Source organism: Rhinoderma darwinii, chromosome 4, assembly GCF_050947455.1.
Source record: "Rhinoderma darwinii isolate aRhiDar2 chromosome 4, aRhiDar2.hap1, whole genome shotgun sequence".
Taxonomy (NCBI): domain Eukaryota; kingdom Metazoa; phylum Chordata; class Amphibia; order Anura; family Rhinodermatidae; genus Rhinoderma; species Rhinoderma darwinii.
In genome coordinates, this window is record NC_134690.1 from 100,308,395 (window position 1) to 100,335,870 (window position 27,476).

A 27,476-nucleotide genomic window follows, 5' to 3' on the forward strand; every position below is an offset into this window, starting at 1 on the left:
TTTGTTTAGACGTGTGAACATACCCTAAGGGTATGTTCACACGGCCTGTTTTCGGGCCGTAAACGCCCGAAAAATGGTCGAAACAGAGCCTCGAAACATCTGCCTCGAAACAGAATGCCTCGAAACATCTGCCCATTGATTTCAATGGGAAAATGGCGTTCTGTTCCGACGAAGCGTTTTTCGCTGCGTTTTTTTATGCGTAAAAAAACGGCCGCAAAAAAGAAGTGCAGGACACTTCTTGGGAAGTTTTTGGAGCCGTTTTCCATAGACGCTAGTGAAAAAAGCTCCAAAAACGGCCGCAAAAAACGCAGCAAAAATCGTGAGTGGCACAAAAATCATCTGAAAATCAGGAGCTGTTTTCTCTTGAAAACAGCTCTGTATTTTGACACTTTTTGACTCTGCGTGTGAACGTACCCTTAGGGTACGTTCACACGGCTTATTTACGGACGTAATTCGGGCGTTTTACGCCTCGATTTACGTCCGAAAATGCGTCTCGATAGCGTTGGCAAACATCTGCCCATTCATTAGAATGGGTCTTACGATGTTCTGTGCACACGGTAATTTTTTTTACGACCCGCTGTCAAAAGGCGGGGCGTAAAAAAGACGCCCGCGTCAAAGAAGTGCCTGTTAATTCTTCAGACGTAAATGGAGCTGTTTTCCATTGACTCCATGGAAAAACAGCTCCATTTACGTCCGTAATGGACGCAGCGAAATAGCGCCTCAACATGCCATTACGGCTGAAATTACGGTGCTGTTTTCTCCTGAAAACAGCCCCGTAATTTCAGCCGTTACGGACGCTGCCATGTGAACATACCCTTACATGTACAGCAGCGATCCAGCCAGGGAATTTAGAGCCCTGTATCAGAATAACTCAGACTTCCAACCACTTGAAAGATATAGCGAGAAATTAATCAGCACAGATTTGTGGAACTAAAAATGACAGTGTTAAAACGTGGACACCATATTTGTAGTACAATCTCGGATATTTTTTTTAACATTTTTTTCCGTTTGAATATTTTTTTTTGTTCCGTATTTTGTTGAGTTTTTCATCCGTATTTTTTCAATTTGGTTAAAGAATTAAAGCTTTTTTTTGCTGTTTTTATAATGTTGCAAAAATATGGATGTAAAAAAAATTGGAACAAATACACACATGTGAATTATGCAAAAATGGAACATGCGTTTTTAAAATCAACCCATTGACTTCTATGGGCTAAAAACAATACCAATACAGTTAGTTGGAATATACTGCGTAATGAAAAAATGGCATGTGCATATAAAAAATGTAACTGTGAATAAAATAATTTTAATATTTGGAACAATTTTTTTGAATAAAAAAATAGGTTATAAGATGGAGCCGATATATACAGAAGTGTGAATGAGTCCTTAGGTAACAAAATGTTCTAAAGCCAAATAATGTATAGCTAAACATGTGCCGTTTTTCTCTACCAGAAGTACTGTATTAAATAGCATCTTTCTAAATCGAAACAGAAAAATTCATCACATATATACATTAAAAAAAGAAAACTATGTTAAATCGAATGGAAAGTATTTTCTTCAAATAAAAAGTGACGAGCATTTTATTCAAAAATGAAGGAAGAAAAACAGTGTCCTTAAATCTCAAGTGAGTTCTTTGCATCTGAAATCGTCCCACAGATATCGGCTTTGGTGTTCTTTTTAAATAAACTGGAATCAGGAGGATGGGAGGCAAAAGCAGACTTTCAAGATATAATAAAAGAGTCAACTTATTAGGTTTAACCCCTTCAAGACACAGCCTGTTTTGGCCTTCAGGACACAGCCAATTTTTTCAAATCTGACATGTTTCACTTTATGTGGTAATAACTCCGGAATGCTTTTACCTATCCAAGCGATTCTAAGATTGTTTTCTCGTGACACATTAGACTTTATGTTACTGGCAAAATTTGCTCGATACATTAAGTATTTAATTGTGAAAAACACCAAAATGTAGCGAAAAATTGCAAAAATTTGCATTTTTCTAAATTTATATGTATCAGCTTGTAAGACAGATTGTAATACCACACAAAATTGTTGCTAATTAACATCACCCATATGTCTACTTTAGATTGGCATCGTTTTTTGAACATCCTTTTATTTTTCTATGACATCACAAGGCTTAGAACTTTAGCAGCAATTTGTCACATTGTCAAGAAAATTTCAAAAGGCTATTTTTACAGGGGCCAGTTCAGATGTGAAGTGGATTTTAGGGCCTTATATATTAGAAACCCTCGATAAGTCACCCCATTTTAAAAACTTCACCCCTCAAAGTATTCAAAACAGCATTTAGAAAGTTTCTTAACCCTTTAGATGTTTCACAGGAATTAAGGCAAAGTAGATGTGAAATGTTCAAATTTCTTTTTTTTTTTTGCAGAAATTCATTTTTCATCTATTTTTTTTGTAACACAGAAAGTTTTACCAGAGAAACGCAACTCAATATCTATTGCCCAGATTCTGCAGTTTTTAGAAATTCCCCACATGTGGCCCTAGTGTGGTAATGGACTGAAGCACCGGCCTCAGAAGCAAAGGAGCACCTAGAGGATTTTGGGGCCTCCTTTTTATTAGAAAATATTTTAGGCTCCATGTCGGGTCTGAAAGGCTCTTGCGGCACCAATACAGTGGAAATCCCCCAAAAGTGACACCATTTTGGAAACTATACCCCTTGAGGAAATTATCTAGGGGTATAGTGAGCATTTTGACCCCACAGGTTTTTTGCAGAAATTATTGGAAGTAGGCTGTGAAAATGAAAATCTACATTCTTTCAAAGAAAATGTAGGTTTAGCTAATTTTTTCTAATTTCCACAAGGACTAAAAGGAGAAAATGCACCACTACATTTGTAAAGCAATTTCTCCCGAGTAAAACAATACCCCGCATGTGGTCATAAACGGCTTTTTGGACACACGGCGGAGCTTAGAAGGGAAAGAGCGCCATTTGGCTTTTGGAGCTCAAATATAGCAGGAATGGTTTGCGGAGACCACGTCGCATTTGCAAAGCCCCTAAGGGACCAAGACAGTGAAAACACCAAAAAAGTGACTCCATTTAGGAAACTACACCCCTTGAAGAATCCATCTAGGGGTGTAGTGAGCATTTTGAACCCACAGGGGTTTCATAGATTTTATTAGAATTGGGCAGTGAAGATAAAAAAAAAACCTTTTTTTCCAATAAGACGTAGCTTTAGCTCAACATTTTTCATTTTCTCAACAAATAAAGGAATAAAAGAACCCCAACATTTGTAAAGCAACTTCTCTGGAGTACGGCAATACCCCATTTGTGGTTATAAACTGCTGTTTGGGCACACGGCAAGGATCAGAAGAGAAGGAGTGCCATTTGGCTTTTGGAGCACAGATTTTGCTGGAGTTTTTTATTGGTACCATTTTGGGGTACACGCGACTTTTTGATCACTTGTTATCCTTTTTTTTGGGGAGGCAAGGTGACCAAAAAACAGCAATTCTGGCATATTTTTTTAGTTCTTTTTATACAGCGTTCGCCACGTGTTATAAATTACATGTTACCTTTATTCTGCTGGTCAGTCCGATTCCGGTGATACCTAATTTATAGGACTTTTTATGTTTTACAACTTTTTGCACAATAAAATAACTTTTGTAAAGAGAATGGATTTTTTCTGTCGCCAAGTTGTGAGAGCCATAACGGTTTTACATTTTTCATCGACGGAGCTGTATGAGGGCTTGTTTTTAGCGAGACGAGTTATAGTTTTTATAGGTACCATTTTTAGGTACATGCGACTTTTTGATCACTTTTTTATTTCAATTTTTGGAAGACAAAGTGACCAAAAAATAGCAATTATGTCAGTATTTTTTAGTTCTTTTTTTTACGGCGTTCACTGTGCGGAATAAATAACATAATATTTTTATAGTTCAGGTCGTTACGGTCACAGCGATACCAAATATGTATGGTTTATTATTTTTTTCAATAATAAATGACTTGATAAGGGAAAAAGGGCGATTGTGTTTTGTGTTATTATTTGAAACTTTTATTGTATTTTTTACAACTTTTATTTTTACTTTTTTGACACTTTTTTTGACACTTTTCTTTAGTCCCACTAGGGGACTTGAAGGTCCAACAGTTTGTTTGATGTTCTAATACATTGCACTACCTATATAGTGCAATGTATTAGAACTGTCAGTTGTTCACTGACAGCAAGCGGATCAGGCTCCGCCTCTGGGCGGGGCCTAATCAGCTTACGTAATGGCAGACAGGAGTCCATTGTTAGGGCTCCTGTTGCCATGGTAGCAGTCGCCAGCCTTGCTATCGCGTGGCAAGGCTGACGATTTGCTACAAACCTCTAGGATGCAGCGATCACAATGGATCGCTGCATCGAAGGGGTTAATGCCAGGAATCGGAGCTAGCTCCCGTTCCTGGCGATAGATCGGGGTGTCCGCTGTAACATACAGCGGACACCCACTGCTGAATACGCCGGCTCAGCTTCTGAGCCGGAAGCTGAGCCGGCGCCATCTTGCCGATGGTACCAGAAGCCTCCTGGGCCCCGCCGACGACGGGGCATAGGAGGATTCCGTTGCTGACGGACCGGGAGGTAAGTATTAGCCCTCCGATCACCTTTGCAGACACCGGCAACCCAGCGATCATGTTGCTGGGGCGCCGGTGGCTATAAACTCCTCACATGCTGCGATCGCTATTCAACGCAGCATGTGAGGGGTTAATCGGTCGGATCGGAGGCTAGTAAAAGTACAACTGGGCGTGTATTGTGTTCGTTACATCGGGGCGTTTTTACTTCTTTTACTAGCTGGGCGTTCTGACGAGAAGTATCATCCACTTCTCTTCAGAACGCCCAGCTTCTGGCAGTGCAGACAGCGTGTTCTCGAGAGATCACGCTGTGACGTCACTCACAGGTCCTGCATCGTGTCGGACGAGCGAGGACACATCGGCACCAGAGGCTACAGATGATTCTGCAGCAGCATCAGCGTTTGCAGGTAAGACGATGTAGCTACTTACCTGCAAACGCTGATGCTGCTGCAGAATCAACTGTAGCCTCTGGTGCCGATGTGTCCTCGCTCGTCTGACACGATGCAGGACCTGGGGAAGTGACGTCACAGCGTGATCTGCCAGAAGCTGGGCGTTCTGAAGAGAAGTGGATGATACTTCTCGTCAGAACGCCCAGCTAGTAAAAGAAGTAAAAAAGCCCCGATGTACGCACATAATACACGCCCAGTTGTACTTTTACTTTTCAACACGCCCAGTTGTACTTTTGCAAGCCTCATTTGCATAAATACAAAAATGCTCGTTTTTAAAAAATAAAAACGTTACTGTAATCTACATTGCAGCGCCTATCTGCTGCAATAGCAGATAGGGGTTGCAAAATCTGGTGACAGGGCCTTTTTAAATAATGTGTGTGTGTGTATATGTATATGTATATGTATATGTGTATATATATATATATATATATATATATATATATATACAGGGCCAGATGGGGGGCCCCTACTAACTTGGGGGCCTTCACCAATTCCAGACAAAACTAATAACGTTACTTTACATTTTAAGCCGTATGGTTGACAATATATACTGTAGCTTAAATTTCTTATCTTACACCAGAATTTTGCACAATAAAAACTCCATTAACAACCTGGCTCCTACCAGCTACACCTTGCATCTTCCTTCAGCACAATATCACTGTTACCAGGCAGGGACATATTTACATCTCTGGTTGGGTTCACACCTGTGTTGGGTGATTCCGTTGTTTTGCTCCATCAGAGAAGCAGAACAAGGAAATATCACGGACACCACCGGCGGCCTACGGAACACGTTGGCATTAATGGTTTCCATCAGCTTTCTGTAGGGGTGTCTCTGTTTTTACCGGAAACAATAGCGCAGCATGATATGCATATGTGAACCGAGCTTAATGCTGTCAAAAGCATTATGACTGAATACATCCTCATGTACTCAATTTGCTCCACTTTCTACTACAATATGTTACATCTATGGCCGGGGGTCGTCGTTCTGACTTACCCCTTGACGATCCCGGCCATGGACATCTCTCTTCTCGGCGTTAGCTCCCTCCAGGGAGACGCCGGCACTCTCTTCCGGGTCCTCGGACTGTGTCCCGCAGGGTGCGCGCACGGCCTTAAAGGGCCAGTACGCGTCCAGCTGCCTAACATCAATTATCAGCCCAAATGGCTGCTGGACTATAATAAGGGGTCCTGCCCACTGGTTCCTTGCCTGAGCATTGTTGTATACCCTAGTTTGTCTTGCTAAAGGTCTCCCAGTATTTTCCAGTTCCCAGTGTTACCCGTTCCTGCTGCCTGTACCCTGTGTCCCGTGCTATCGTACCTGCTGTGAAAGTCAAGTCGTGTCTTCCCGCTGCATCCGCAGCGTTACCTGCTGTGAAAGTCAAGTCGTGTCTTCCCGCTGCATCTGCGGCATTACCTGCTGTGAAAGTCAAGTCGTGTCTTCCCGCTTCATCCGCAGCGTTACCTGCTGTGAAAGTCAGGTCGTGCTCCTGCCACTGTCTACATTGCCTCAGGTACCCGTTCAGAACTATAGACATTGTTTTGTACCCTGTTGGCCTGCTGCTACCCCGCTACGCGGTATTGCCCAGTGGGTCCACACCCCGCGCCGTGACACAATATTATATAGAAATAATAATCCCATACAATGCCAACATAATAACAAACAAACATAATAATAACTTTCAATGTGCAAATAATACCTATACAATGCCTAAAAATAGTGTAATACAGCATCTATATAATACTGTCTAAAAGCAAGTGATGCTGAAATAATACCTATAGTACTCGAATAATACCTCCATACAAAGTCCAAATAATATCACCATGCCATGTGTAAATAATACCCCCATACAAAGTCCAAATAATATCCCCATGCCATGTGTAAATAATACCCCCATACAAAGTCCAAATAATATCACCATGCCATGTGTAAATAATACCCCCATACAAAGTCCAAATAATATCCCCATGCCATGTGTAAATAATATCACCATGCCATGTATCAATAATACCCCCATAAAAAGTCTAAATAATATCACCATACAAAGTCAAAATAATATCACCATGCCTTGTGTAAATAATACCCCATACAGTGCTCCTAACAGAACATAAAACACACTAGGGACTTCTTTAACTACACGCACAGGACGACACGTTACTATACTCGCTCTCTTAGGACCCATCCTCCAGCACTGCCATCTTCTGTTGTAGTCCTGCACCTGAATTTTTTTAATTATTGCTTTCAAAAACATACAAATATAAAGTATAAATATAAATCCAACTCAACCCCACTGACCTGTGACCCACCCACAGCCGCAGAGAGAGAAGTGTTTTTTCATAAACCCACATATGCAAACATTTCTTTTCCAACACCCTCAATCCATAAAGATGGACCTCTGACTCCCCCTGACATCTTATTATGACTGTATTCCACACTATTGTATTGTTGCTCAGCCTAAGTGCTGTATACTTTATATAAAAAACAGACTGATAACCCATCAGAGGTATGCAGGACAGCCTTTTCCATAACTTTTAGTTTGGGTTGGTTTTCCTGATTTCTTCTTCAGGGCATGTTAAGACTTATCGGATTTGCTACGGAATTCCTTTGAGGCCAGGTAGTGGCAAATTTCTGCCAAGTCTGAACACGCCCTTATGGGGTCTGATCAGTTCTGTGGTGATCTGTGTAGAACCGTGTAACATAATACAGACCCTAAACTGCACTCACAGACAGAATTCATATCTATTACATTCAGTGACTAACAGGTGTTTTTTTCTGAGGTGTTCTCTCTACTTTTCTTCTTCATCCGGTCCAGGATGCTGTGACGTTGTCTCCTGATGACTGCAGAGTTTGCTGCCGGGACATCTTTGACCCAGCACTTCTGCAAAATTAATTCAGACCGCTGATCATATTTCAAAATTAAATCAGACCCCAAGACTGGACCACTAATTTAATCCCAGACTAGACTTAAAGAGGACCTGTCACAAGGTTCTAACATCCAACTCACATATATTACCTTTAGCCCGCTCCTCCCTGTTTCCAACGCTGTTTTTCTTTTTGTTCTTCTTCCCCTGTTCCTGAGTAATGATGCTCCGTACTTTAGGCGCCCAAAATGGTAATTCACTGTAGTTAGCCAACAAGGCGTGAACTACAGTGAATCTCCCTTAGTGGAGCTATCTTCACAGCCTCTGACGCTGTCTCCTAAATAAATTCAGACCCCCAAAAAGACACCTAAATATTAGATCCTCAGATTAGACCTCTATTTACCACTCATACGTCTCACACATAGATGGTGCATACGCTTCACTACATAAGCACTAGATACACACACACTACTTACAACACATCACTAAACAAGTATCTCACAGCTTCCCATGTACTTCCAGTGCCTCCCAGACTGCCGCTCATGCCCGTCTCCAGACTTATCCCCATGTACCAACCTCCTCGCACAATGCTCCCCATATACCCCTCTCTTCACACACTGCTCCCCATGTACCCCTCTCTTCACACACTACTCCCCATGTACCCCCCTCTTCACACACACTGCTCCCCATGTATCCCCCTCCTTACACAACGCTCCCACAGTACCCCCCTACTCACACACTGCTCCCCATGTACCCCCTCCTAACACAATGCTCCCAATGTACCCCCTTCCTCACACACTGCTCCCCATGTACCCCTCTCTTCACACACTACTCCCCATGTACCCCCTTCTTCACACACACTGCTCCCCATGTATCCCCCTCCTCACACAACGCTCCCCATGTATCCCCCTCCTCACACAACGCTCCCCATGTATCCCCCTCCTCACACAACGCTCCCAAAGTACCCCCCTCCTCACACACTGCTCCCCATGTACCCCCTCCTCACACAATGCTCCCAATGTACCCCCCTCCTCACACACTGCTCCCCATGTACCCCTCCTCACAATGCTCCCAATGTACCCCCCTCCTCACACACTGCTCCCCATGTACCCCCCTCCTGACACACTGCTTCCAATGTACCCCCCTCCTCACACACTGTTTCCCATGTACCCTCTCCGCACACACACTGCTCCATCTCCTTTTCAGACCACTCATTACCTCCCACTTCTCTGCAGCCTCCTTGTATCTTTTCTTCCTACATAGAGATGCATTAGGAGTTAGACCCTCCCCTTTCTGAAGTCACCTGACCTCCACTCTACCATCTATCACTTTACTATCCTCCTGAGTGGTTTAGAACCTTTGTCATGTGACTATGATGTCACCAAAGATCCTACTCCTCTCCTAGTTGCTGTTTTGGCGTAATTTGCGCCAAATAGCGGCAAAAACGCAGCGTTTCTTTGTGTAAATGCGTAGAGACATTTAGAGACAATGCAGTTATGCACAAATCATGCTAAATTTGCAGCAGTTTTGAAGTAAAAATGCAAAAATATAAAAAATATGCCTGGGGGCCCCCTGAGCCAATCAGAGACTGAGGCCTGGAGCCGTTGCTCCAGGAGCACCAATGATAATCCGGCCCTGAGTATATATACAAACACACAAACCGTATATATAAATGTGTGTATTTATACATATACTGTCTGTCTTCACACATACTAGTCCTTCTCAATGAATTAGAATATCATCAAAAAGTAAATTGATTTCAGTAATTCAATTCAAAAAGTGAAACTCAAATATTATATAGATTCATTACACACAGTGATCTATTTCCAGCATATTTTTTTTCTTTTAATGTTGATGATTATGGGAACAGTTAATGAAAACCCAAAATTTAGTGTCTCAGAAAATTAGAATATTATATAAGCCCAATTTCAAAAATGATTTTTAATATCGAAATGTTGGCCTACTGAAAAGTACGTCCAGTATCTGCCCTCAATACTTGGTCGGGGCTCCTTTTGCATGAATTACTGTTACCATAATCATCAACATTAAAAGAAAAAAATGCTGAAAATGAAGCACTCTGTGCGTAATGAATCGATATAATATATGAGTTTCACTTTTTGAATTGAATTACTAAAATTAACTTGAAGATATTCTAATTCATCGAGGAGGACTAGTATATGAGTCAAAAGTCAGGAACCACACAAATATCAGTAAATGGCACAAATGCATTTAAGATGGTGGATTTCAACATGGCAGAAGAAAATTAAAGGTACACCGAATGGCCTAATTCATAATGGATGATGAAATCAATCTAACATTACAGGTGTTCTCTTGGTCTTTAACATTCTCTCCGCAGCTATTTTTCAGATTTAAATGTTTGCTTTTTCCTCTCCACCTTTCAAAAGCCATAACCAGCGTCGGCCCTCTGGTGGGCCCAGGCAGCGAGCTGCTTTGATCCGCCAGCGGAGCAGAGAGATATTGTCTCCACTGCCTCGCTGCTTACTCTTCTAGGCAGGGCCGGTCTTAATGGGCAGGCAAACTGGGCAATTGCACAGGGCCCCCATCCTCTCAGGGCCCGCAGCATGAGGGAACCATGCCGCCGGCACATATTTAGGGGGCCTTGGTGCTAGCGACTGCCTCATTCAAATGTATCTGCTTCCTCTGGAAGCAGATACAATTGAATAGTATAGGCTGTAGGTAACATTAGGCCTATAAGATGCTCAAGCCAGCGTGATGTCGTCATTGCATCACGCTGGCCTACGCGAGGGTCCCGTCTGAGACAGTGGAGTGCTCTATCGGTCACGAGAACAGGGCTAGGTACTAGGTAAGTAAAAATAATAATTTTGGGGGGTGCTGACTGTGTGGCGCTAACTTCTAGTGAGGGGGGGCTGTGTGGCGCTATCTACTAGTGCGGGTTGTGTGGTGCCATCTACTGGGGGGGGCTGTGTGGCGCTATCTACTAGGGGGGCTGTGTAGCGCAATCTACTGGGGGGGCTGTGTGTCTCTACTAGGGGGGTTGTGTGGTGATATCTACTAGGGGGTCTGTGTGGCACTATCTATGGGGTGCTGTGTGGTGCTATCTACTAGGGGGGGCTGTTTGGCGCTACCTACTAGGCGGGCCGTGTGGCACTATCTACTACAGGGGGGCTGTGGCACTATACAGGGGGAGGGCTGTGTGGCGCTATCTACTAGGGGGGCTGTGTGGCACTATACAGGGGGAGGCTGTGTGGCAGTATCTACTAGGGGGGGCTGTGTGTGGTACCATCTACAGGGAGCTGTGTGTGGCACTATTATTATTGGGGGGCCTAACGGAGATACTATTAAAGTGTTTGGCACCGAGGGGGCATTATTTTCATCTGGGGCACTATAAATGGTGAGGTTTTTGTAAAGGCTGGGTAGGTGCTAGAAAAGCGAGAAGCCAATGATGTTTGTGTTGCAAATTCTGCAGAGGTGATTCGTAGTCGGGAGAAGGCGTCAGGGCAATCTGGGCCGGATGAAGAAGAAAAGGAAAAGTGAGCGACTCCAATCTGAGAAGCCGTCACCGATGAGTCACTGGATTTCACTCTTTTGTTTTAAAGGAGTTTTCCCACCTTGGACATTTATGGCACATCCACAGGAAATGCCAAAAATGTCTGACAGATGCGCCTATATCAAGAACTGACCGCAGAATCCAGGCGGAGACTAGTGGAGAGAGGGTCATTATATTATATTGTTGTGCTCTAATTTTTATGGATGCGGCGATGCTAGTTATGTTTGTTTTTGTGTTTTTTACAATGCTTTTTGGGGAGAATGGGAAAAGTTGTTTTTTTTACTTTTTAATATTTTTTTATACATGAATTTTTTTTATTCAACTGTATTTAACTTTTTTTTAGTAGTCCCCTAGGGGACTTGAACCAGCGATCAAATGTACTGCAGTATATCGTAATTCTGACAAGGTCCTATGAAGCCCTTGCCAACCATCGATACCCTGCAATTGCGTCGCGGTGGGTTGATGAAACGTCAGAGGGGGCCGTCCCCTTGTTTCGGCTTGAATGCATCTAAGAGATTAAATGAGCGAGTTCACGTGAGCCCGCTCTATACTCTTCCACGCAACCTCCGCCGTATATATACAGCAGATGTCGGGAAGGGGTTAAAAGTTTTGTCTGATTTCAGCCAATTATTTTTTTTATAATTAATAGTTACACAATCTTCCAATATACTATTATTATACAGTTATTCAGCAAGAACATTCATTGTTTACTTCCAGTAGACACATTTCTGTCCATGCTCATGTGATAATCACACAGGTGCTGGGATCGTTACAATATGTGTATCAGAGCTGTGTCTGCTACCGATCCCAGCGCCTGTGTGTCCGTCACATGACCATGGACAGAATTTAATCCACTGGAAGTATGAATGAATGTTCCTACTGAATAACAACAAGCAGAAATCTTAAAACTGTGAGGAATTAATACAGAAAGTATATTGTAAAATTGTGTACATTTTAATTATACAAAAAATAACATTAATTTGCTGAAATCGGACAATCCCTTTAATGGCCTATCCTTAGGATCATTCACTTGAATGGGACAAGCTGCAGTACCAGGCAGTGGTGCTCATACGAGCCGAGGTGCTTATGTAAACAATAAAGGGTAGCATCATTGTCACTTTATTCTGCTAATAGGCAGCGTTCCCAAAGCTCTGGACCTGACCAGTGAAATATTAAAGGCATATCTTAAGGATAGACCATCAGTGTTAAAGGCTATGCAAACCTTTGAAAGGCAAAATTTTTATTTTATAAAAAAAAAGGTGTATCAGTGTGTTTTGTGTAACTTTATAAATAGTTTTTATTAAAAATAATTTTCACTTTTTTAGGTACAGCTGCTTTGTATTCCCTATATAGCGCAGCTATATCTAGCGCTATTCACTGAATCCGTCAGCCCCGCTGACCCGACGGGTTCATTGTCCACCTGTAATCTATTTAATCTAAGTTCATAACTTAGAAGTGATAGTTTACAGTTAGATCCAGCGTGTCATAGACACGCAGGACCCGCTGTCACTGAAGCCGCTAGGTCCGCGGGACAGACGGATTCAGTGAAAAGCACTAGATACAGCAGCTCTGTAGAGAATACAGAGCAACTGTATCTAAAAAAGTAAAGTTTATTTTTAATAAAAAGTATTTACAAAGTTACACGAAACACACTGATACACGTTTTTATTTAAAAATAAATAAATAAAAGGTTTACATAGCCTTTAACGCAAAACATTTAAAAAAAGCTTTTAACAGGTATTTAGCCAGTTCCTGACATTTGAATATACAGTATATCAGGAGTCGACCATCTCTGTATTACACTGTCATCTATTAATTTTAATGGTTAGCATGGAATACTACATTTTGTATGTGAACTGTATGGCTGGCATTAACTATATCCCTGGCAATATCAGCCGATCCCTAGGGGTTTCAGAAGCTAGACCAACAACAATCAGGTGATCGCCCGGCCGGCATTAATTTCTCTTGATGAGACAACCCCGTTAGGAATTATTGTCTAAACATTGTGTGCTTATCTGTGCTTTAACAGATTAAAGTGGCCTCGTGAAGATGTATCTGCAATGCAAAGTATTGTCTGGGCCCCTACCCATGCACCCTACTATTCCTGGTGCTGACCGAACCTCCACAAAATGTATCTGCAATGCATTACTGTCACAAAGGAAATAGCAAAAATATTTCTAGTTCTATGAATAACTATCATGTATTTAAAAAATGAAATCATGTGAATGCTTTGACAAAGCAATTTCCTAAAGAGGCAGATTTCAACTGTGTGGACAGTGACAGGAAATTGTAAAAGTCATCTGATTTGCTGTTTTTAGGTGTAGAAGAACTGTCATGGCTGCTGTTGTAGGTGGGTATCATACTATAGTGGACAGATGAATTAGATTTGTTGTAGGTAGTTTACTTTTTACATTTTTATTTTTTTTCTAGATTTCAAAACTATAAGACCGGCTAAGCTGAATTACAGTGTTTCTCCACCTAAGTTTATTTTTAGAAAAACATGGAATACGCTCAGATGGGCAATGGAATGACTTTACTTTTCCTTTTTTATGTCAGCAAAGTGCTAACCAGAGTCAGACTGGCCCACTCTTGTGTGCCCTGGCTCTTTCACAATTATAGGTTTCTATTATTCCAAAGATCCAGCAGAAGACAACCCCATTTGGAGCTGACTTTAGAGCCAAACTCTTGTCACTATCTGGGTCTATACTGTATGTTATGAATTGATTCACAAGTAACCTATTAGACCTTACTAATGTTCTAGGTTACACTGTCTAACACCCCACAGTCTTTCAAATTGAGTTGACAATACATGTGTCCCTAGCAAACGGACTGTCTCAAGTTGATGAGGTCTTCAGTTTAAAGAGGCTCTGTCACCACATTATAAGTGCCCTATCTCCTACATAATGTGATTGGCGCTGTAATGTAGATAAAAACAGTGTTTTTTTATTTTGAAAAACAATCACTTTTGAGCAAGTTATGAGCAATTTTAGATTGATGCTAATTAGTTTATTAATGCCCAACTGGGCGTTTTTTAACTTTTGACCAAGTGGCCATTATAAAGAGAAGTGTATGACACTGACCAATCAGCGTCACACACTTCTCTCCATTCATGTCCATTTGTACTCAGCACAGCATGATCTCACTGTCACATACACCCACATTAACTTTACTGAACTGTCTTGAGAGTGAATAGACATCACCTCCAGCCAAGATGTGACGTCTATTCACACTCCCGACACTTTAGTAACGTTTTTGTGGGACTTACTCGCGAGATCACTCTGTGCTGTCATTCACAGCATGATCTCGAGAGATCACGCTGTGCTGTGATTAAGTCCCACACAAACTTTACCGAAGTGTCGGGAGTGTGAATGGACGTCGCATCCTGGCTGGAGGTGATGTCTATTCACTCTTAAGACAGTTCAGTAATGTTAATGTGGTGTATGTGACAGCGAGATCACGCTGTGCTGAGTACAAATGGACATGAATGGAGAGAAGTGTGTGACGCTGATTGGTCAGTGTCATACACTTCTCTTTACAACGCCCACTTGGGCAAAAGTTAAAAAACGTCCAGTTGGGCATTAACCCCTTCCCGCTTTTGGGCGTGACTGTACGTCCAAATTCGAAGTGCTTTCCCACACACGGGCGTACAGTCTTCATCTTCAGCAGCGCGCTTCATCTTCAGCGGCTGTCAGTTGTAATACACAGCTGACATCCTGCTGCAATGGCTGCGATGGTAGTTACCACTGATCACAGCCATTTAACCCCTTCAATGCGGCTGTCAATGGCATCCGCCGCATTGAAGTGGTTGACAGAGGGAAGAAGCTCCCTCTGTACCACCCCGGGCCCCCCCGCGATGAAACGCGGATGGCGATGGTTGCTATGGCAACCAGGAAGCCGTTGCTAGGCTTCCTGGTTGCCCAAGTATGGTAGCCTATTAGGTCCTGCCCGAGGCATGACGTAATAGGCTAACTGTCAAATGAAGAATGACAGTTACAATACACTGCACTACATCAGTGGTGCAGTGTATTGTACCGGGGATCAGAGGACCATATCTTCAAGTCCCCAGGTAAGTGTAAAAGAAAAAGTGAAAAAAGTTTAAAAAAAAATGTGAAAGAAAAATAAATAAAAGTTTTAACTAATAAAAACAACAATCGCCCTGTTTCCCTGATCAAAAAATGAAAACATGAAAAAAAAAACATACATAATAGGTATCGCCGCGTTCGGAACGGCCTGATCTATAAAAAGATCACATTTTTACCGCACGGTGAAAACCATAAAAATTTTTAATAAGAAAAAATTACAGCATTTTTTTGGGGGGTAAATTTGCCTAAAATTTTTTTAAGAAAACGTGATCAAAAAGTTGCAAGTAATGCAAAATGGTACCAATAGAAACTACAGTTCGTCACACATAAAACAAGTCCTCCCGCAGCGATATCAACTAAAAAATAAAAAAGTTATGGCTGTAAGAAAATGGTGACACTAAAACATGATTTTTTTAGAAAAGAGTATTTTTATTGTGGGAACGTAGTGAAACGTAAAAAAACGATATAAATTTTTCGCTGTAATTGTATAGACCCACAGAATGAAGTTAACATATTGTTTATACTGCACGGTGAACACTGTAAAAAAACAAAAAAACAAAACCGTGCTAGAATTGCTGTTTTTTGGTTTCCTCATCTCCCCAAAAATTTAATAAATAGTGATTTAAAAAAATCGCATGTACCCCAAAACGGAACCAATAAAAATTACAGCTCGTTCCACAAAAAACGCGCCCTCACACAGCTCCGTCAACGGAAAAATAACACATTAGAACTCTCAAAACGCAATGATGCTAAATGACAGCCCAGACTAATGTTTTAGGTCCAGTAGTTTTTCACTAAATACCCCACATCATCATTTGCTGGACACCACAGGTGGACCCCGTAGACGCAGCGGAGATGAGGAAACTTTAGGGCCTTGTGCTGCTTATAGGGCTAGTGAAGAAGTCAAAGATTAGGCAATACTGGAGCGCAGATATTTTGTATAATATCCCCAAAAACACGGCCTGTGCATAAAGGATTGGTCCAAAGCGTACCACACCAATCCATGGATTATTCATTCTCTCCATTATTACATCATCCTATTATGCCCTTATGCACTCCGCCCAGTTTACATATACCCTGATGTACTCCACCCAGTTTACATATACCCTGATGTACTCCACACAGCTTACATATACCCTGATGTACTCCGCCCAGCTTACATATGCCCCCACATTATACGATAAAATACCACTAATACACCAAACAAAATCTGTGCTTCAAAAGCCAAATGGTGGTCCAACTGAGCCTGGCAGTGTGTCCAAACGGCAATTTATGACCATATATGGGGTATTACGTTATTCTGGAGAACCCGCTTAACAATTTATCGGATGTGTGTCAACGGTGGTACAAGCTAGGCACAACACATTGGGCACTGAAATGGCATATCTGTGGAAAACGGCAATTTTCAATCTGCAACATCTATTGTTTGCTCATTTTTGCAAAACACTTGTGCGGTCAAAATGCTCACTACACCCCTAGATACATTCTTTGAGGGATCTAGTTTCCAAAATGGGGTAATTTTTCGGGGGTACCACTGTACTGGTACTATAGCTCAATGCAACATGGTGTCAAAAAACGAATCTTGTAAAATCTCCACTCCAAATACTAAATGGCGCTCCTTCCCTTTAGAGCCTTGCTGTGTGTCCAAATAGCAGTTTATGACCATGTGTGGGGTATTGCCCTACTCTGAATAAGTTGCTTTACAAATGTTAGGGTGCTTTTTCTCCTTTATTTGTTGAGAAAATGAAACATTTTGAACTAATTCTACGTCTTATTGGAAAATAATGTAATTTTTAATTTTCACTGCCCATTTCTAATAAAATCTATGAGACACCTATGGGGTTAAAATGCTCACTACCCCCCTAGATGAATTCCTCAATGGGTATAGTTTGCCAAATGGAGTCACTTTAGGGTAGTTGCTACTGTACTGGTACCTAAGGGGCTTTGCAAAAGCGACATGGTGCAGAAAAACCAATCCACCAAAATCTGCTCTCCAAAAGCCAAATGGCGCTCCTTCCCTTCTCAGCCCTGATGTGTATTCATACAGTACTTTATTACCACATATGGGGTATTTCCCTACTCTGGAGAAGTTGTTTTACAAATGTTATGGTGCTTTTTCTCCTTTATTTGATGAGAAAATGAAACATATTGACCTAAAGCTACGTCTTAGTAAAAAAAAAATGAAATTTTTCATGTTTACTGCCCAATTCTAATGAAATCTATGAAACAGCTGGGGGCCAAATTGCTCACTACACCCCCCCTAGATGAATTCCTCTAGGGGTGTAGTTTCCCAAATGGTGTAACTTTTTGGGGGTTTCCACTGTACTGGTACCTTAGGAGCTTTACAAATGAGACATGGTGCCGAGAAATCAAACCAGCAAAATCTGTACTCCAAAAGCTAAATGGCATGCCTTCCCTTCTGAGTCCTGCAGCTTGCCCAAACAGCAGTTTATGACCACATGTTGGGTACTTCCGTACCCTGGAGAAGTTGCTTTACAAATGTTGGGGTGCTTTTCCTTATTTATTTGTTAAAAAAATTAAAAATTCTGAGGTAAAACTACACATTTTTTGGGAAAATAATGTAATTTTTCATTTTCACTGCCCAATTCTAATGAAATCTATGAAATACTTGTGGGGTCAAAATGCTCACCACAGCCCTAGATGAATTCCTCTAGGGGTGTAGTTTCCCAAATGGAGTCACTTTTGTGGGGTTTCCTTTTGTTTTTGCACCACAAAACCTCTTCTAACCTGACATGGTGCCTGAAATATAATTTAAGAAAAGGAAGGCCGAAAAATCCACTAGGTGCTCCTTTGCTACTGGGGCCTTTGTTTCAGGCCCGTAGCACACTAGGGCCACAGGTGGGATATTTCTAAAAACTGCAGAATCAGGGCAATAAATATTCAGTTGTGTTTCTCTGGTAAAAACCTTCAGTATTAGGGTATGCACACGATATCGACCATTACGGCTGAAATGACGGAGCTGTTTTCAGGAGAAAACAGCTCCGTAATTTCAGACGTAGCTGCTCGTCCTCGCATTTTGCGAGGCGTCATTGACGGCCGTAATTTAGAGCTGTTCTTCATTGAATTCAATGAAAAACGGCTCAAATTACGTCCAAAGAAGTGTCCTGCACTTCTTTGACGAGGCAGTCATTTTACGCGTCGTCGTTTGACAGCTGTCAAACGACGACGCGTAAATTACAGGTCATCGGCACAGTACGTCGGCAAACCCATTCAAATAAATGGGCAGATGTTTGCCGACGTATTGGAGCCGTATTTTCAGGCGTAAATCGAGGCATAACGTTTACGCCTGAAAATAGGTCGTGTGAACCCAGCCTTACAGGAAAAATGGATTAAAATGGAATTTCTATGGAATTTCTGCAAAAGAAATGAAATTTGCAAATTTCCCTTCCACTTTGCTTTAATTCCTGTGAAACACCTAAAGGGTTAAGAAACTTTCTAAGTGCTGTTTTCAATAATTTAAGGGGTGCAGTTTTTAAAATGGGGTGATTTGTAGGGATTCCTAATATATAAGGCCCTCAAAGCTACTTCAGATCTGAACTGTTCCCTAAAAAAATAGGCTTTTGAAATTTTCTTGAAAATGTGAGAAATTGCTGCTAAACTTATAAGCCTTGTAACGTCCTAGAAAAATAAAAGGATGTTCAAAAAATGATGCAAACATAAAGTAGACATATGGGAAATGTTAACTAGTCACTATTTTGTGTGGTGTAACCATCTGTCTTACAAGCAGATACATTTGAATTTAGAAAAATGGAAATTTTTGCAAATTTTCTCAAAATTTTGGTGTTTTTCACAAAAAATATTGAATTTATCTACCAAATTTTTTGACTAACATAAAGTACAATATGTCACGAGAAAACAATCTCAGAATCGTCTGGATAGGTAAAAGCATTCCAGAGTTATTACCACATAAAGTGACACATGTCAGATTTAAAAAATGAGGCTGTGTCATTTGGTCCAAAAGTGGCTGCGTCCTTAAAGGAACAGTGTCACGAAAAAACATTTTTTTACATCAGTTTGATTTTAGTGCTTTATTAAAAACTTTAATATTTATTTGTGTGTTTGTGTTTTACTTTTTTTTTTATTTTTTAACTTTTTCTTCCCTATGGGGGCTGCCATTTTTTTTTCCATTTCTGTATGTGTCGATTAACGACACATACAGACATGGAATACGGCAGCTACAGTCCCATAGTGAATGCGAACGGGGCCCGTTCCATCCACTATGGTGTACGCCGTCTGTGCCGCTCCCACACAGTCCAAGTTGAACTGTGCGCAGTCCGGCGCCATTTTCCTGTAGACCGGAAGTCGCGGCCGGACAGTAAGATTACTACTTCCGGTCGCGGCTTCCGGACTTGTGCACTTGGAGCGGCGGTAGCAGACGGAGCGGACGGACCGGAGGGAGCGGCGGCGACTGGAGCAGGTAAGTGATTTCTGTGTATGTAACTGTTTTAACTGTGTGTTTACTAGTGTATGTAAACCTACTACACTGTGTGTTAGCTCAAAAAATGGTGACACACAGTGTCGGTTTGACCGTTCAATCCCCTCGTTTCTCCCGGCACTAGCCAGGATAAAGGAGGGGGGGATTCTGAGAGCTCACTAGAGCGAGTGAGTTTTCCCAAATTTTGCAGCATAAAGCAATGTGGTTGCTTTACCACATGCAATGCTGCAATTTTGGGAATTGCTCCATCTAGTGACCAGCACTGGGAAATATTATAAATTAGAATCTAATTTATAATATTTCCTTACTCGTAAAAAAAATAAAAAAAATTAGAACAATGTTTAATCACCTATACACTAATTGTTTAACTAAAAAAAAGACATTTTTTTCTAGCAACACATTCCCTTTAAGGAGTTAAGAAACCAATTAGCATAAATCATAACTTGCTCAAAAATTCGTTTTTCAAAATAAAAAACACTGTCTACATTACAGCGTCAATCACATTATGTAGGAAATAGGGCACTTATAATCTGGTGGCAGAGCCTCTTGAAGGCGAAAATTACACTGACCTGAAGGTAGAGAAGTGACAAGGAGGCTTAGCTGTATGCAACAAAACTGTTCTAAATGCTTCTTTTTTTTTCTTTTTTTTCTATCGTGAAGTATGTTTTTATTGGACTTTGGATTGGATTTTGCAGTGGTTTTGACACGGATACACGGCAAATCCACGGTGGAGAAACTCTGCCACATCCGAAACCAACCTCAAACTGATGAGTCAGCCAGTAAATTAGTAAACGTGAAAAGTCATAAGGCTTTCTATTGATATACTTGTCAACATCAAGAAGATAACTTATTGATTATAAAGGAGAAAAAAAAAACATACTTGAAGTCATTCTCTTTTTTTATTTATACTTTTTCAGCAAACCTTCCAAAAATCTCACTGCTCAAATCCAGACAATTCCCATAAATGACAAACCAAAAAGATATGCATTCATACAGATGTGGAATCACTTGGTTGGTTCCAACAATAGCCATAATAGTTTGGTGTTCTGAGTAGAGAAATGAAAAGCCGTGATATTTCCCAATGACATGGCTACAGGGTAAATGTGATTTCATGATATCATTTTGAAACATGACAGTGTCAATCTACGAATGATATCCAAGCTGTGTTTAATGAAGGTGAAGCTTTTCACAATGTCATTGTGGACTCTGTTGTGGAACATATATGATGTCATCAAGGTGAACAGAGTACCTACAGACTGACAAACCATTCAGGCGGTTATTGCCTTTTTAAAAATACACCTGATTTGATTGCAATCACATTTTCTCAACACATGTGATACAAATGAATGTTGTAGACATGATTCATGTATAGATGTACAGAATAAATTTGATATTTAGGGGTCCAAGTTCAGTAGTTGTGTTTTGTATTGGTTCTAGTGGCATTTTTAACAATACAAAAAACATATGGGAAGGACTGTACATATAGAAGATGATGCCTCATATTAACTCCTAATAGGTCTCCCTCCTGTTGCTGGTTGATGCTACTACACTCCACATACTGGTACAAGAAGGCCCAGTGCTTGTTTGATCCAGAACCTTCTTATCTCTTGAGTTTTAAGGGAGCTCTCTCTTACACAGTAGTGCCCGTGGAGAGGAGGAGCCTTGGAAAGGTTCACACCATCCATAAATTAGGTTAATGGGACCACCTGAGCTGGGGCCCCACCTCTCCATGAGCTCCGTACCAACAACAGGGGCTGCGTCTATGGTATGTATTTACTGATATTTGTACTACAAGAAAATATCCTCACTAGAACAGAGGTGAGTATTCTAGTTGCCTCATGACTCCCCTGTGTTCCACTAAGGGTATGCCACGTTCCTGAACCACTAGCTGCATGTGGCTAGTTTTCAACTAGCAACACATTATTGTTGCCATATTGATATGTGAATCGTTTTGACGCCTTGTTCATTTTCTAGGCAGTCCTGACTCTGTTTTAATGGCATAGGTATATGTGCCTTTTAGATGTGGAAAATGTTATAATTTCTACATCTGATATACTTTTATATATGCTATATGAAAAGTAAATGGCTGGACAAAAATTGGGAATTCGTTTGGAAAACAGTACTGGATGGAACATGAAACAAGATTTTTCAAGTAGTCCATTAATGCTCTTGTGGCACTGCATCCAGAAAAAAAAGAACACAATATATATATATTAAAAATTAAATAATGTGTAAATATCCATCGTAAAGGAATTTTGTTTCCATGTAAACAATATCTGTGTTGCATTATATCTTCTCTCCATTCTCTGCTGTGTTGTTGTCCGTCTGAGGCTTAGAGGCGCAGTGATGATGTCACTGGTACTGTAAATAGTTCTTTAATGACTGAGGCAAAGGTAAAGACTCGACTTGGTTCAAACGTTCTCTGCCAATAGCAAACCGAACAGATCTCCGGCACAAGTCCATCAAAGGTAATGGCTCCGCTGAAATAAAACAAGAGATACATAAATTACCATACAATTTAATATAGCGTTTTTAAGGAGTGATAACATGAAGCAAAAAAGTGATTTTCTGGGATAATATTTATGTTAATATTACGGTTATCAAATTAGCTAAAAACTACTGTATCACCTATCAGAATAATTTATTAAGAATGTAAGAATCCCTGGGATCTCCTTTTGGGAACGGAAAAACTACAGAGACTACCTTATAAACTGGCTGGCCAAAACAATGTTTCTTTGAATGAACTTTAATTATAAAATATGAACGACCCTTTTAGAGTGTATTTTCACCTTTGGCGAAGAGACGTAAAATATACTGTAAATTGCAGCTCTAATATAATACTATCATCAGACTAGTTCTTATAAAACAGGTATAATCCGATAATACAGCAGGGTGACCGAGGGAAGAGCACAAATCTCTCACACGCTCTCAGCAGGCCCATCTCAACCTGGGAGACCAGTCCAGCATGGGCTCAGCTGGAACATATGGCTCATTTGGAACCTCCCTCGGTGATAAAAGCTCATTCTGGTGGGGTGCCCGGCAGTGGCACTCCCCATCAGCTTGTCACTGATGAAAAAGGGGTTGTCCAACCATGACAACCCCTTTAAACGTTTTAATCTTGACCCTGGCAGGGATACGGCTGCCTGCTCAATACAAATTGCTCCCTCCTTGGAGAATGAGGTTCTATGAGATATGCATAACAGCTATAGTAAGGGATCTGCTTGTCCACTTTAATTCCATTCCACCTCTGCATAGTTCAGCTATATATTTCATGTTTTATTAGGAGATGTGCCAATCTAGGATGCTATTCTAAAGGTCAAATCTACAAACCTCCAATAGCGTTCTTAAGAATCATTGCCAAGTAAGTGTGGCAAAATGCGTTAAGGGATTTAGAATCGGCTCCTTAAGGCTTTTGTGTGTTGGGATGAATACAACGCAGACGCTGCAGCGCGGTGTGGAATTTCTGCTTTCCACAGGAAACCATAGGTTTCCTTATAGACTATGAAAATACTAGTCATGCAGATTTGTACAGTTACACACTGTGTGGAGCTCAAAATATTCTCCAAAGCCTGCTCTGCAGCTCGACTGTGAGAACAAGTTACAGTATGTGTGAATTCATGGGGACGGCAGTCTATGCTTGTCATCTCTTACAGACAATTAAGAATTATCAGGCCTCAAGAGTTTTTTTGTTACTTTATCAATTTATTTTTTAATCTAGTTTGAAATGAATAAGATGATCTAGAAATTATACCCATGAACTGTTTTGCAGCCCTCTAGTGAAAAAATAACTAATTATTACATGTATTGCCTAGAGAGTAAAGATGATTTGCTTGCGTTTGTAAAGATAGCTGTCTGCTGGCTGTAAGCATTACAACTTAATATCAGAATTTCAGTGTTACATTTGTTCAATCTTTCTTGTTGCATTTTACAGCCACAGTTGCCAACAATTTTAAAGGAATTCTATAGTTTACACATATAGGGCCAACTAATACCAGCAGCAGAGTATGAGGTGGGACATAATGTGTATCTACTGACCTACATCATTATGGCATTATATGTAGTTGCACTAAATGTACATACACCACATACACAGAGATCAATGTACACACTGCGTCTCTATTCACTGTCACGTGGATATACGATCGTAAAAAAAAGAAACGGTTTCTGCCTTCAGACTCCTGAGATTCACGCTTGGTGGCCAAAATACAGAAAAAAAACCTGGAAGTCTTAAAGAGGTTGTGCAGCATTAGATAATCTTGGCTGCTTTCTCTCAGAAACAGTGCCACATCTGTCAAAGGACTGTGTCTGGTATTGCAGCTCAACTCCATTGAAGGGAATGGGGCTGAGCTACAATATCACACACAACCTGTGGACAGGTGAGGCACTGATTTTGGAAGCAGCCATGTTTTTCTAATCCTGGACAACCCCTTTAAATCTTTTCTCCTTTTTATTGATGATTAGACTACTGGATCTAGATAATGTAAATATTTCTCAATGTTCTGCTACTTATGGGTGCCATACAAATGTAATACCCATACACTTTCTTAGCTAAGTATAGATTAAGTGAAATTCCCTAATGGGTTGGAGTTGGGAGACTTTGATCATTGTGGATGGTAGAAGGATCTAAGATATTTCAGGATATTTTCTTTTTCCTTCCTTAGCCGAGGACGACTTTCATCTTCTCTTAGACTTTATTAATCTGTAAACTGAGTCGTTACCATCTGTGCCAGACGTGAACTTACTAAACTCAGTTAATGCTACCTTGTTTTATCTAGCAGCGCCGTAAAGGCACAGACACACCTCTTTAAAGAACAACCATCAAAGTAAAGGGAACTGGACTAAAAAAATGAACAGAAACATGGAGCAGTGCGTGTAGAAAGCTGTAAGATTCTAGCATATGTCAAAAAGGCAGTAAATATATGAAAAGCATATTTATAAAAATAGAGTGTAATGAATTCATAAATATGTTGGAGCCCTAGCATCATTGCAACAAACACAAATAAGTTTTACAGATTATATTATCTATACATGCCCAGCAAAGTTGTAGCAGTAAATACAACTTAAAGGATTTCTCCACTTTTGAACACCATTTTACAATTTATATATAGAATTAATCTACATAAGAGTTCAGTAATTTTGTAAATAAATTGCATCACTTATCTTGCACGAAGCTGCATTCACAATTCTGAAGGCTTCAGAGCTTAAATCTCCCACCAATCTCTGATGTCTCTTTCTGCACAAAAGCTTGCTATAGTACAATGCATTCTGGGAAATGTGGTCTTTATTCAGGCACTATACATATACTAAGTTAAAGGGGTTGTCCCAGAATCAACAATTATCACCTATCCACAGGATAGGTACAAATTGTCTGATTGTCGGGAGCCCCACCGCTAAGATCCCCCAAGAACAGGTTTCTCAAACCCCATAGATTCTCCTTACTGCAACCCTGCCACAGTGAGGAGGAGCTTGAATAGAGCGACAGTCGAGTATGCGCCCTCCGCTCCATTAAATGTCTATGGGACTGATGGAAACAGCCCAGCACTGTACTCGGCTATTTCTGTCATTGCCATAGTCTTTAAATGGAGCAGCATCCCATAATGCTTTACCACCGCTCCATTCAATGTCCTCCTCACTGCGGTCGATCAGTGAGTATGAACAGAGTTCAGGACCCCCATTCTCGCAATCGGTGGGGGTCCCAGCAATCAGACAATTATCACCTATCATGTGGATAGGTGATAATACTTGATTCTGGGAATACTCCTTTAAGTATTAACTTATCAATGGAAAAATGTAACAATAAAATGGTGGTAGTAAACAGAAAATGCTGAGAAAAAGCTGAGAACATTTACTATTTAGTTAATGTTATAATATGCATTTAATTTGTTAATGTCAAGAAAGTGTGAAGTTATGTCAAACCACGCAGACATTAAAGAGATCTCATAGTAGTCACACTATACAGCAACAAAAGACTGCGTTCACACTGAGGTAAATGCTGAAACATGACAAACAGCCTCAGTAATGTCTCCCGCTGCGGTAATGCATGATAAGTGTCTGTAATTTCACAGCCTTTTTTTATTTTTTTACTTTAATTTTCTCATCTGGCAACTTTACTTACATCATCTGTGGCAGAAATGATTTAGGGGGCAATATTTAAACAGTTTACGTAGGTGCTGATGACATGGCTTGTATTCTCAGCCTATACATTGAAAATTAAAATAACATCTTGTCCCCACTACAGCTATCTACGCAGTGTTCATTTATCTTCAGGGCTCCCCATGGATGGCTCAGATCCTAGCAGACTAAACAATCTCTGGGTCATGACAGGAGCGGAAACTGCAGTGACGGCAGCTTGTATTCCAGCAGAATAAGACTGGATTCACACACACTGCGCTTTTCTGCTTGTTTGTGTGTTTTTCATGGCATTTTTTATGCATTTACAATAGAGTCTATAGTGAAATATAAAATGCACTATATACAATACCGTTTTGGTTTGTGGCGTCTGTTTTTATTAGCCTTTTTTATAGTCAGTGGCGTTTTTTAAAAAACACAGCATGGTTTGGGTGTGGCTTTTTTCTTTAAAAAAACATCTATGAAATTACATTAATTTAAAAAAAGCCACAAAACACGCCATTAGGCTTAATTCACAAAGCGTTTTTCGTAGTGTTTTTAACTGCTTTTTTATGCATTTTCTTTGTACGGCGAGATGTTACAGTAAAATCTATAGTGAAATATAAAATGCCATAAATACAACTGTGTTTTGGTTGTGTCATTTGTGTTGCTTTTCTATGGTAAGTGGCATGTCTCCTCAAAATGTAGCATTCTCTGGGTGTGTCATTTTTCTCATAGGCTTCTCTCTAGGACTAAAAACACATTACATAAAAAACACCACCAAAAAATATACGCCATAAAAACGATTTTTACAAAACACTTCCAGTTTTTCAATCTATCTGCGAAGGAGGCCCAGGGCTGGTGTCAGCACCCGGCCAAGTGCAGGGGCCCACTACCCTTTGGGGGGGCCACTTGGTTTACGTTGCCATCATGGCTCCTCCAGGAGAGGACAGAGATGTCAGAGGGCTCCTCCAGGAGAGGATTCCCCGGCCAGAGCGTCGGCAATGCTCTGGCTGGGGATTCCACTTCTAGAAGGAGCCCCAATGTCGCTATTGACAGGGGGCGGAGTGTAGCGCTATCTACAGGGGTGTGTGGCACTATCTACAAGGGGATGTGTGTGGCACTATCTACAAGGGGGTGTGTGTGGCACTATCTACAAGGGGGAGCTGGGTGGCACTACCTACAAGGAGGTGTGTGCAGCACTATCTACAAGGGGGTAGTTTGTGGCACTTTCTACAAGTGGGTTTATGTGGCACTATCTACAAGGGTGTGTGTGTGGCACTATCTACAAGGGGTACTGTATGGTACTATCTACAAGGGTGTGTGTGTGGCACTATACAAGAGGGTGTGTGGCACTATCTACAAGGGAGTGTGTGTAGCACTATTTACAAGGGGGTGTGTATAGCACTTTCTACAAGGGGGTGTGTGTGGCACTATCTAC

General features: G+C 40.9%; 1 protein-coding gene across 2 annotated transcripts in view; it reads right to left on the reverse strand.

Moving 5' to 3' along the window:
- Positions 1-20,818: 20,818 nt before the first annotated feature.
- SPSB4 (splA/ryanodine receptor domain and SOCS box containing 4) overlaps positions 20,819-27,476 on the reverse strand; it is a 153,269-nt gene continuing 146,611 nt past the window's right edge. For both annotated transcript variants that reach the window (XM_075861430.1, XM_075861431.1), the window contains exon 3: positions 20,819-22,407. In XM_075861430.1, the coding sequence (XP_075717545.1) occupies positions 22,280-22,407 (128 nt within the window). In that variant the 3' untranslated portion in view covers positions 20,819-22,279. The remainder of the gene's footprint in view (positions 22,408-27,476) is intronic.